The sequence below is a fragment of the Scyliorhinus canicula genome, chromosome 25, assembly GCF_902713615.1.
Source record: "Scyliorhinus canicula chromosome 25, sScyCan1.1, whole genome shotgun sequence".
In the NCBI taxonomy this organism is placed as follows: Eukaryota; Metazoa; Chordata; class Chondrichthyes; order Carcharhiniformes; family Scyliorhinidae; genus Scyliorhinus; species Scyliorhinus canicula.
Window position 1 is genome coordinate 12,200,812 of NC_052170.1, and position 12,867 is coordinate 12,213,678.

At 53.3% G+C, this 12,867-nt stretch overlaps 1 protein-coding gene across 1 annotated transcript in view; it reads right to left on the reverse strand.

Annotated features, from left to right (window-relative positions):
- The window catches only part of LOC119957220 (G-protein coupled receptor 54-like), a 30,330-nt gene extending 17,708 nt beyond the window's left edge, over positions 1-12,622 (reverse strand). The window contains exons 1-4 of the mRNA XM_038785050.1: positions 12,156-12,622; positions 4,946-5,070; positions 1,785-1,920; positions 464-702 (exon numbers count right to left, since the gene is read on the reverse strand). Coding sequence (XP_038640978.1) covers positions 464-702; positions 1,785-1,920; positions 4,946-5,070; positions 12,156-12,405 — 750 coding nt within the window. The 5' untranslated portion in view covers positions 12,406-12,622. The remainder of the gene's footprint in view (positions 1-463; positions 703-1,784; positions 1,921-4,945; positions 5,071-12,155) is intronic.
- Positions 12,623-12,867: the final 245 nt, after the last annotated feature.

Here is a 12,867-nt window from a genome sequence, read left to right on the forward strand (position 1 = left end):
CTAGCCAACCACTGCGCCACCGCCCCCCCCCACACCCCCCCCCCACACACCCCCTACACCCCCCCCCCCCCCCCCCTCCCTCAGCCCCCAGGGACTCTAAGCACAGAATCTGAGCTGGCATTCCAGTGCAGTGTTGGGAGAATGATGCACTGTTGAGGTGCAGTCGTTCAACTGAGAAACTTAAGGTCCTGTCCCTCATCCTCAGGTGGATGTGAAGGAGAGCCCACGGCGCTATTCTGAAGGGCAGAGAGTTCCTCCCTGGGGTTTGGCCAATATTTATCCCTCAACACCCACATCATTAAAACGGATTGGGTTGTTCTTATCGTCTTGGTATTTCTGCTGTGGCAGCTTTCCTGCGTGCCAGCTGCCTGCCCAGTTTCTGACATGCCAAGAGTAAGTTCACATCTGCAAACTGGCATCGTTGGCTGCGAATGGCCCTGGGATGTCCCCGGACTCTCTTTACCTGATAGTTGTTGTCGATGGGCTCCACCATGGGCCGGCCCACTCGCTTCAACATGATGGTGTAGCACACGCAGATGGTGACCAGGGGGAGAAGGTAGACGGCCAGGAACGTGTAGACTATGAAGGCTTTCTGCTGGGCGTCTGTTGGGAATGCCTCAATGCAGTAAGTCTGCAGCCCGTACCAATAGCCCCACTCTAGTCTGTGGTACATCGCCATGGGGACGGACAGCACGAAGGAACCTGCAAAGAGCAAACAAAGAGAAAAGGGAAAGAATGGAATAAGGGAGGAAATGAGGCACAGGTGGGAGTGGGTAAATCATTAAGGTTATTTGGAAAGGTCCCCATCCCACTTTGTACAAGATAAAGGGGAAGAGTGGTGAAAGGATTAGGATTATGGGTAAAAATAGTCAAAGATGAAGCAGAGGTCTGGGCAACGCGGTGGCGCAGTGGTTAGCACTGCTGCCTCACGGCAACAAGGACCCGGGTTCAATCCCGGCCCACTGTCCGTGTGGAGTTTGCATATTCTCCCCGTGTCTGCGTGGGTTTCACCCCCCCCCCCCCCCACAGCACAAAGATGTGCAGGCTCGGTGGATGGGCCACGCTAAATTGCCCCTCAATTAGAAAAAAAAAGAATTGGATACTCTAAATTAAAATAAAAGATGAAGCACAAGGAGTTTCTATATCTGTAGTGAGAACATGATATGAATTTTCCAATTTAACCCTGTCAGACACTCTGGCTGCTCTGAGGGGTTCTGACCCTCCTCTGATCTCAAATGGAACCCTTCATCCTGAGGTGATTCTCGTAGTGGTAATACCAGAAGGAGATACGAGATTGTTACTCCACCATTGTTTGATGTGGCTTCAGCTGTCTAGGCTGCATACTCCCTAACCCCCTCCCTTAAACTCTCCACCTCTGCACATTATTCAAGTTGCTCCTTACAACCCACTTCCAACCTTTCAGTAATCCTCCGGAATATCTCCTTCTTTGACTCGAAGGTTGCTTTTACTGTCTCAAAGGCACTCTGTGAAGGCTGGAGATGTGTTGACGGAAGAGTCGCTTCCAGCTGTTAAGCTTTGTTGCCTGGCTGTAACACCATTGGCAGCCTCATTGCCCTAGTACTTAGTCCATGTGTTTACCAAGGACTCGCCTTTGCATTGTTGACAGCCCCTAAGGGATGATCCACCCTCTTCCCCCTCCTGTAATTGTGCAGGGGTCTATAATGAAAATGTTAATCTGCTCCCTGCCTTCCCGGAGATTGCTGTGGATTTCCGGTGTTTTTCTCCACCCCATCCGCTACTTATGCTACTTCAGTCGCACTCACCAATCCAGATGGCGATGCTGACCGCCATTGCAAGCCTGGGCGTACGGCGCCGAAGTGACCGGAGCGGATAAACAGTCGCATAGCAACGATCCACACTCATAGCGGTTAACGTGATACATGTTGCCTGGACGGTAACCTATAGAGTCAAGGTTGGGGAGGGGCGGGGGAATAGAAAGACACATCAGTTGTTAAAATTATAGATTGCAAATGCCTTCCTTCCTTCTCCTTACGACTCTTCCAAGGACCATTTGGGAAAGGACTAGACCATTTAGCTTAGAACATGGCTGTTTTTGTACGGCAGCACAAGTGGCGAGCACTGTGGCTTCACAGCGCCAGGGTCCCAGGTTCGATTCCCGGCTTGGGTCACTGTCTGTGCGGAGTCTGCACGTTCTCCCCCGTGTGTGCGTGGGTTTCCTCCGGGTGCTCCGGTTTCCTCCCACAGTCCAAAGATGGTTAGGTGGATTGGCCATGCTAAATTGTCCCTTAGTGACCAAAAAGGTTAGGGAGGGGTTATTGGGTTATGGGGATAGGGTGGAAGTGAGGGCTTAAGTGGGTTGGTGCAGACTTGATGGGTCGAATAGCCTCCTTCTGCGCTGTATGTTCCATGTTTACCTCAACCCCATTCATCCATCGCTCCATATATATCCTTGACTCCTTACCCAACAAAACTCCCTATCGCTCACAGTGTTGAAAGCTTTGATTGTTTCCTCGAATCCAAAGCCTTCATTTAAGATGTTTGCTGCCACTTTTGCACAGAAGGTGCCCCCTGATATCCCTCCTGAAAGGCCAAGCTCTCATCGTACAATTGTGTCCTTTTATTGATGGTTCCTCCTCCAATGGAAACGCTTTGTGCATTACCATCCCTGTCAAACCCTTTTTAAATATTTTAAACACCTCGATTGGAGGCCCTATCAAGCCAAGTTTAAGAAATGTGCCTCGATTATTTATCCTTCTAAGACCCGGAATCACCGAACTTTCAGTAATTCTGAAACAAATGGCTATTTGTTGGGTGAGATTTGGATTGTTCGTCACATATCCACAAAGATGCTTCTCTTTGTACCCTCGGAGTTACCCTCTCCTGGCCTGCTGTAGGTGACATTTGCCCTTCAATATCATGGAGTCCCTACAGTGAAGAAGGAGGCCATTCGGTCCGTGGAGTCAGCACTGACCCTCCGAAAAAGTACCCCACCCAGGCCCCCTCCGCGCCCTAACCCCACAACCCCATCTAACCTGCACAGCTTGGGATACGAAGAGGCAGTGTCTTAGGATGTTCTACCCAAGACCAATACGGGTGCTCCATCACCTCAAGGACTGCAGCGGCTCCAGGAGAAACCTCGACACCTTTCTCAGAATAACTAGTGTCGGGCTGGACTGAGGAAATAAGGTCTTAGCCCAAAACTAGGGAATTGTATCTTGGACCTCTATGATCTGTGCGGAACAGGTATTCACTGAATAGGCTAATGGTCATAGAAAGAATGCAAGCTTGTGCTACTTTGTGTACTTCACCCTCAGGATGTGGGCCTCGCCCGTCTCTAGTTGGGTTTCAGAGCAGTTAAGGGTCAACTACGTTGATGTGGGTCTGGAGTCACGAGGTCAGACCAGATAAGATTGGCACGTTCCCCCCCTCCCCCCCTCGGAAAGGACACTGGTGAATCATCAGGATCTTACAACAATCAAAGATCATAGAATCCCGACAGTGAAGGAGGTCATTCGGCCCGACGAGTCTGTGATGACCCTCCGAAAGAGCACCCTAGCCTGGCCTACTCCCCCGCCCGTTTCCCTGTAACCCCAGCTAACCTTTGGACACTACGGGCAATTTATCATGGCCAATCCACCTAACCCACACATCTTTGGACTGTGGGAGGAAACCGGAGCACCCGGAGGAAACCCCACGCAGACACGGGGAGAACGTGCAGACTCCACACAGTCACCCGAGGCCGGAATCGAACTCTGGCCGCTGGCGCTGTGAGGCACGTCCACCATTATCTTCCAATGACAGGTTAAAAAATAATAATTTAATCAAATGTAAATTCCACCAGTTGGAGGGTGAGATTTGAATCAAGTCATGGACATGGGCCTTTGGATTACTGATTTAGTGACATCACCACAGCCCAACTTGTGGTGTAATCTCATTAAAAATGGCAGTAAAGGACAGACTAAATTTCCTGATGTACCCGTTTCTCCTCTTGCTCAAATTCCCTCACCCTCAAATCCCCTCTCCCTCAAATCCCTCTCCCTCAAACCCCCCTCCCTCAAATCCCCTCTCCTCAACCCCCCTCCCTCAAATCCCCTCTCCCTCAAATCCCCTCTCCCTCAAATCCCCTCACCCTCAAATCCCCTCACCCTCAAATCCCCTCACCCTCAAATGCCCACTTCCTCAAACCCCCTCTCCCTCAAATCCCTCTCCCTCAAACCCCCCTCCCTCAAATCCCCTCTCCTCAACCCCTCTCCCTCAAATCCCCTCTCCCTCAAATCCCCTCACCCTCAAATCCCCTCTCCCTCAAATGCCCACTTCCTCAAACCCCCTCTCCCTCAAATCCCCTCTCCCTCAAATCCCCTCTCCCTCAAATCCCTTCACCCTCAAATCCCCTCACCCTCAAATCCCCTCACCCTCAAATCCCCTCCCTCAAATCCCCTCTCCCTCAAATCCCTTCACCCTCAAATCCCCTCACCCTCAAATCCCCTCACCCTCAAATCCCCTCTCCTCAAATCCCCTCCTCAAACCTCCCTCCCTCAAATCCCCTCACCCTCAAATCCCCTCTCCCTCAAATCCACCTCCCTCAAATCCCCCTCCCTCAAAACCCCCTCCTCAAATCCACCTCCTCAAATCCCCTCACCCTCAAATCCCCTCACCCTCAAATCCCACTCCCTCAAAACACCTCACCCTCAAAACCCCACTCCCTCAAATCCTAGATTCCTTGTGCACTGAAGCATCCACATTGTCGTGGGGAAAAAGACAGGACCTCAAGTCGGTTCCTAAATCCACCTGCCTCCTAAGTCCATTCCGACCTTCCTGTCGATATCCATATCTGCGTCCCAAACTCATCCCACTCGTGTTCCTGCGCTGTGCCGTCACATCCCTACTCTGCTCCCAAATCTTTCAGCACAGACCGATCCCGAGCCGGCTCTAATCACCAGTTCAACCCTTGGCCACTTCTTACCTGCTGGATGTAGTTGACAAACTTGCACATGAAATCTCCAAAAATCCAGCTGGGCAGAGGATAGAGAGTGGCTGTGAACGGGACGCAGCACACCAGGAATATGATGTCCGTCACTGCCAGATTAGCTGCAAGTATAGGAGAGGGTAAAGAAGAGGTGAGTTTGCTCAATGCCCCCCGGGCTAACCTTTCAAACTGGCCCCAGGGGGAAAACAATGGAAGAACCCAGATTTGTCCCTCCTCCCGGGGGGGGGGGAGACGTTCTTGACACAATGCCCTGCCCAACGACACTATCAAACCGGCCCATCGCGCTATTGCACAATGTGGGAGAACTTTATGAGCCACGTCACAGGTTCAGGAACTGGTGAGCCATTTACTCCACACGGAGAGAAGTCGGTATGAGACGCGAGTTTACAATAGACTAACGATAGAAGACTAAACCGGGGAACCCTGTCCACTCAGCCGAAGATAAACGATCCTGTCGCACCTTTCTGAACAGGAGCAGGGCATTTGCCATTGACTCGGCCAACATTCAGCCCTCAAGCAAGACCAAAACAAATCAACTGTCCTTCCAGGCGGGGACGTGCAGGGATGTGCTATGGAAGCGATAGGAACCATATAGATGTAGGTTTCTTCATATCTAAGGCCATGGATCGATGTAAGAAATGGTTCCCATTGATTGTCCCGTGAAGGGAAAGATTCTTTTTGTGTGCCGAAGCCGGAATATATCCTCATCTGTAGGCTTTCAACTAGATCGCGTATCTGACACTCCTCGTTCCCAAAACAAAAGATTCAACACCGATGATGCTCCCTTTTTAAAAAGTGTCCCGCCCTCTCCGGGGCGGCACGGTGGCACAGTGGTTAGCACTGCTGCCTCACAGCGGCAGGGACCCGGGTTCGATTCCCGGCTTGGGTCACTGTCTGTGCGGAGTCTGCACGCTCTCCCTGGGCGCCATTCTCCGCCCCCCACGACGGGTCGGAGAATAGCGGGAGGGCCTTCCCGACATTTTTCCCGACCTCCCGCTATTCTCCCCCCCCCCCCCCCCCCCCCCCCCACGGCCGCCCCACGACACGAATCGCTGCTCGCCGTTTTTTTACGGCGAGCAGCGATTCTACCCTATCCGATGGGCCGATTTCCCAGGCCTTTACGGCCGCTGCACGGCTGACGTCATCGTGCGCGTCAGCCGCCGTGAGTCTTGGCGGCCGGGTTTAGCGAATGTTCGCTAAGCCCGCGCTGCCGTTCTTCCCGGGGCCGCGATACTAGCCCCGACCGGGGGGGGGGTGAATCGGGTCCCGGGAGGGGGCGCGGAGGCTGCCGTGAAACACGGCCAGTTTCACGGCAGCCTTTACGACTCTCCGCATTTGCGGAGAATCGCGCCCCCTGTGTCTGCGTGGGTTTCCTCCGGGTGCTCCGGTTTCCTCCCACAATTCCCGAAAGATGTGCTTGTTAGGTGAATTGAACATTCTGAATTCTCCCTCAGTGTACCCGAACAGGCGCCGGAGTGTGGAGACTAGGGGATTTTCACAGTAACGTCATTACAGCGTTAGGTGGATTGGCCATGCTAAACTGCCCCTTAGTGTCCAAAAGGTTAGGTGGGGTTACTGGGTTACAGGGATAGGGTGGAGACGTGGGCTTAAGTGGGGTGCTCTTTCCAAGGGCCAGTGCAGACTCGATGGGCCGAATGGCCTCCTTCTGCACTGTAAATTCTATGAACTATATATAATGTAAACCAACTTATAACACTGATAAAGATTATAATAATACACACTTATTGTCCCAAGTAGGCTTCAAATGAAGTTACTGTGAAAAAGCCCCTAGTCGCCACATTCCGGCACCTGTTCAGGGAGGCCGGTACGGGAATTGAACTCGCGCTGCTGGCCCTGTTCTACATTACAAGCCAGCTGTTTTAGCCCACTGTGCTAATCCAGCCCCTGAAATTATTTATTTCAAAGACGGCGAGTGTGGACTCCTCCTTGCGTTCCGTGATGCTACATAAATTAGATAAATCTGGACTGATTGGCAGTGGGAGGGGTTGGGGGGGAGGTGGGTGAGAATGTGGCGGGCGGGCAGGTGGGAGGGTGATGTTCAGTATTTTCCTTTGCACCCGTTAAAACTCAAAGAAGAGATTTTCCTTTGGAACCGCTGTCACGATGCATCTTCCGGCTCTGTTATGCTCGATACAACGTCCGCATACTGACCTCCACCCCCACCCCCACTCCCTCTCCCACTCTCCCCCACCTCCGGGTCCAGGTGTAAGGAAAAAGATTTATCCTGCGTCAGATAATTTCTCCTGCAGCCTCTGGTCTGTGAGCAGTGTCCCGCTGTACGGTCAAAGGCTTCCATTCCCTGCCGCAGGCCTATCGAGAAATCATTTGTAATTGATTCCTGGAATCATCCACAAACAGTGCAGGTGATCCAATTGCAAATCATTTGGCAATGATAGCTTTAACCATACGGGCACAATGTGATTCCAGAATCCCATTAACTACAATAAAGGAGAAGAATGTTCTGTGTCCGCGGGAGATAATGCCCGTAGCGGCTGGCTATCCAATAAGTTACAATTCATCCTTCGTGTCTCTGAGCCCACTCACTGCATGTTGCCAAACCCATTATCCCAGTATTTTGTGTTGCATCTGCTGACCGGGTTTCTAGTTGTTTGCAACCACTGCCGTTGGGAGGGGGGGGGGGGGGGGCACCATCAATGAGACAGGACGATCCTGCTGGTGGGACCGGAAGATCCCACTGGCAGTTTGGATGATCCGACTGCCGTGACCGGAATATCCCACTGCCGTGACCGGAATATCCCACTGGCGGGACCGGAACATCCCACTGGCAGGACTGGAATATCCGAATATCCCACTGGTGGGACCGGAAGATCCCACAGGCGAAACCGGAAGATCCCACAGGCGGGACCGGAATATCCCACTGGCAGGACCGGAATATCCGAATATCCCACAGGTGGGACCGGAATATCCAACTGGCAGGTCTGGAATATCCGACTGGCAGGACTGGAATATCCGACTGGCAGGACTGGAATATCCCACTGGCAGGACTGGAATATCCGACTGGCAGGACTGGAATATCCGACTGCCAGGTCTGGAATATCCGACTGGCAGGACTGGAATATCCGACTGGCAGGACTGGAATATCCCACTGGCAGGACTGGAATATCCGACTGGCAGGACTGGAATATCCCACTGGCAGGACTGGAATATCCCACTGGCAGGACTGGAATATCCCACTGGCAGGACTGGAATATCCGACTGGCAGGACTGGAGTATCCGAATATCCCACTGGTGGGACCGGAATATCCGACTGGCAGGTCTGGAATATCCTACTGGCAGGACCGGAATATCCCACTGGCAAAATCGGAGTATCCCACTGGCAGGACCGGAATATCCTGGTCTGTTCTCAGTTTATAGTTACATTGTTCACAAGCCAGATACAGTGGATTAAAAACTATGTCCTTCAGCTGTGAAATCTGTGAGCCCGGCCCATGTTGATGGGATTAAAGACTTTTCTCTCTGTGGTGAATGTAATACGATAATTCACACTATGTCTTTGTAAGCGCTGTAGCGTTATCCGACCACTAGGGGGAGTAGCTCTGGGAATGCTCAGGAGCTTGTACAGGGCTCCACCCTTGGCTCCGCCCACGACTCCTCCCCCTAGTGCTGCTGTATAAATACCCTTGTCCAGAGTCAGCCTGCAGTTCACTGAGAGTTCATCAACGGGTAACAGGCTGGCTCTGTAGTAAGTCGATTAAAGCCTATATTCATATCGGAAACACGTGTCTGGTGAATTGATGGTTCCATCAATCTCTCTCTGATGGTTACAGGGGCTCGAAGTGAAATCAATGTGCTGCGGTTCCTCCACAGCAGGACATTGGTACTTGTGAAGTCTCTTGTTGAGAATTCCTACGGTTCGTCACAAAAACTAATTTGTCAAGCACTAGAGCATGGGAATTGTGCTCAGGAATCTTAGCCCGCACAGACCTATTTGCACCATCGCAAAACGTACTGTTAAGTAGAATGTTGGGATACCGGACCAGACCCCGGTTTTGCATAGAATCATAAAATTTACAGGGCAGAAGGAGGCCATTCGGCCCATCAGGTCTGCACCCACCGGCCCTTGGAAAGAGCACCCCACCTAAGCCCACACCTCCACCCTATCCCCGTAATGCCACCTAATCTTTTTTGGACACTAAGGGCAATTTGGGCAGCACGGTAGTGCAAGCGATTAGCACTGTGGCTTCACAGCGCCGGGGTCCCAGGTTCAATTCCCCGCTGGGTCACTGTCTGTGCGGAGTCTGCACATTTACATAGATTTACATAGAATTTACAGGGCAGAAGGAGGCCATTCGGCCCATCGAGCCTGCACCGGCTCTTGGAAAGAGCACCCTACCCAAGGTCAACACCTCCACCCTATCCCCATAACCCAGTAACCCCACCCAACACTAAGGGCAATTTTGGACACCAAGGGCAATTTATGACAGCCAATCCACCTAACCCGCACATCTTTGGACTGTGGGAGGAAACCGGAGCACCCGGAGGAAACCTACGCACACACGGGGAGGATGTGCAGACTCCGCACAGACAGTGACCCAAGCCGGAATCGAACCTGGGACCCTGGAGCTGTGAAGCGATTGTGCTATCCACAATGCTACCGTGCTGCCCAGTGTCTCCTTGGGTTTCCTCCGGGTGCTTCGGTTTCCTCCCAGTCCAAAGAAATGAAATGAAAATCGCTTATTGTCACAAGTAGGCTTCAATTAAGTTACTGTGAAAAGCCCCTAGTCGCCACATTCCGGCACCTGTTCGGGGAGGCTGGTACGGGAATTGGACCGTGCTGCTAGCCTGCCTTGGTCTGCTTTCAAAGCCAGCGATTTAGCCCTGTGCTAAACCAGCCCCTGGTTAATGTGCAGGTTAGGTGGATTGGCCATGATAAATTGCCCTTGGTGACCAAAAAAGGTTAGGAGGGGTTATTGGGTTACAGGGATAGGGTGGAATTGAGGGCTTAAGTGGGTCGGTGCAGACTCGATGGGCCGAATGGCCCTTCTGCACTGTATGTTCTATGCATGTTCTAATTTAGCACAGCCAATCCACCTAACCCACACATCTTTGGATTGTGGGAGGAAACCGGAGCACCCGGAGGAAACCCACGCACACATGGGGAGGATGTGCAGACTCCGCACAGACAGTGACCCAAGCCGGAATCGAACCTGGGACCCTGGAGCTGTGAAGCAACAGTGATAACCAGTTAGGATACCGGACCAGACCACGGTTTTTGTTAGAATACTCGACCAGACCCCAAACAATTTGCAATTTGTAGAACACAGAATTAACCACATTAACATCACAGAAATAGCTTTACAATTATCAGTTATAAACAGTCCTTAAGTAAAAGGGGAAGGTCTGGGTGCGATTCAGCGGACTCAAGTTAAGTCTGCTGAACGGCACGTTTAGCTGGGTGTGTCGCAGCGCCTACAGCACCGAGGAAGACCCCGCTATTCATAAGACCATAATGGATTGAAGCAGAATTAGGCCATTCGGCCCATCGAGTTTCCACCGCCATTCAATCATGGCTGATATGTTTCTCATCCCCATTCTCCTGCCTTCTCCCCATAACCCCAGATCCCCTTATTAATCAAGAACCTATCTATCTCTGTCTTAAAGACTTTGTGATTTGGCCTCCACAGCCTTCTGCGGCAAAGAGTTCCACAGATTCACCACCCTCTGGCTGAAGAAATTCCTCCTTATCTCAGTTTTAAAGGATCGTCCCTTCAGTCTGAGGCTGTGCCCTCGAGTTCTAGTTTCTCCCAAATAGTTTCTTCCTCTCCACGTTCAATCTATCTGGACCTCTCAGAATTCTGTAAGTTTCAATAAGATCCCCCCTCATCCTTCTAAACTCCCAACGAGTACAGACCCAGAGTCCTCAACCGCTCCTCATACGACAAGTTCTTCATTCCAAGGATCATTCTTGTGAACCTCCTCTGGACCCTTTCCAAGGCCAGCACATCCTTCCCTAGATACGGGACCCAAAACTGCTCACAATACTCCAAATGGGGTCTGACCTCAGAAGTACATCCCTGGTCTTGTATTCTAGCCAATTTGAAAGGCAGACCCGATCTTTCGACCCCCTCCTCTGTGCCCCCACTGCAGTCTTAGGACCCCCCATTTCCAGGGTCCTGGAAACCCCCCCCCCCCACTTCCAGGGTCCTGGAACCCTCCCCCCCCACGCCACCTCTTATGGGCAAGCCCCCTCCCCCCCAGGTCCAACCCCCAGAATGGGCAACCTTGCACCCTGGGAGTACCCCTGGGTCACCTGGGTGCCAGTCTGGCACTGCCAAGGTACCACTTGTCAATGGGATTTCCCACTGAACCAACCCCACGCCGCTGGGAAACCCTTGGGATCTCCCTGTCTCGCCATGCCTCACTAGATGTAGCGCGATCTCGCAATATGAATCCCGCCCGGGATCACTCTCTGGAAAATCTGCATATTAGAGTCAGACAGCAAGTTGCACTCTACCGTGCGTACACAAGATCAAACCAAGGTGTGGGATCTAACCCCCTTGCCTTGGAGCCCTGGGGCAAGCGCCACAAATGGGGACCGGATGGATTGGCACACTTGGGGATCTCCACGTGGATCGGAGACCCCCCCCCTCCCCCTCCCCTCCCCCTCCCCCCCCTCACCCCTGAGCTTGCCCTCTGGGCAGGGTGGCACTACCTGATGCAGCCGGACACTGCCGCCTGGGTGCCAGCCTGGCATTGCCCAGGTGCCCAGCTGGCACTGCGGAAGGCTGGGTTGGGTCCACGCACGGTTGCCGCCGTGTTGTACGGCGCGACCTCTGCGGGTCGTCAGCCGGGCGCTGGCGCGGACCTGGGGACCCGACCATTCTCCATCCGTGTGAGCTGGGAGTTCTGGTGGGGGCCGGCGAGGGGTTGGCGCCGATTTGGGCTGCGGAAACGGAGAAACCCCCCACCCCCCGGTTCCCATTTGGGTAAATCGCGCCCCGAGTCATTTCTTGTGGGAGAATCGCGCCCAACAATATTGATCCGATGTACTTTAAACTGGAACCCCCCCCCCCCCCCCCCCCAGTGAAACCAGGGCGGAAGAGGTCTGGTGCCAGCTGGGGGAGGGGGATTTGGGCTGGGGGCTTTGGGGGGGGGGGGGTAACATTTCGGGGGGGACAACCCCAATTTAAAGCTGGAATCTCACCGATGTAGAAGTTGGTGGCCGTCCTCATCTGGCGGTGTTTGCTGATCACGTAGATGAGCAGCGAGTTTCCCGCCAGCCCCAGCAGCATGATCAGGGCGAAGGCGGAGGGGACGAGCCAGGCGTCGGTCAGGAACGGGGGGCTGCCGTCTCCGGTCAGGTTGAGCAGCGGCCCCGGGGCGGGGGACCGGGCGGCGGGTTCGGTGACGGGCGCGGCGGGAACGCGCGCTCGGGCGGGATTCCCGCTCTCCATTGGCGCTGGGGATTCAGGCGGCCTGGCTCAGCTCAGGCTGGGTGGTTCCTGCTCCCCACAGACTGGGGGGGTCTCTGCCTCTTTCTGTGCTGCCATCCCTGTCTGATCCCAGAATGATTGTGAGCTTGCACAGCGAGAGCAGACAGAGAGAGAGAGAGAGAGAGGGGCAGGGACTAAACATGTTGGTAATGTTCTCAATGCAGGACTGAAGCACCTCACAGTGCAGCCTCTCAGGAGAAAACCTGAACCTGGAACAGGGAACACAGAATCCCCACAGTGCTGAAGGAGGCCATTCAGCCCGTCGAGTCCGCACCCAGCCTCCAAAAGAGCACCCTACCTAACTCCCCACCCACCCATGCACCCTATTCCCGTAACCTAACCTGCACATTTCCGGACCGTGCGGGAGGAAACCGGAGCGCCCGGAGGAAACCCACGCGGACACGGGGAGAACTCCGCACAGAC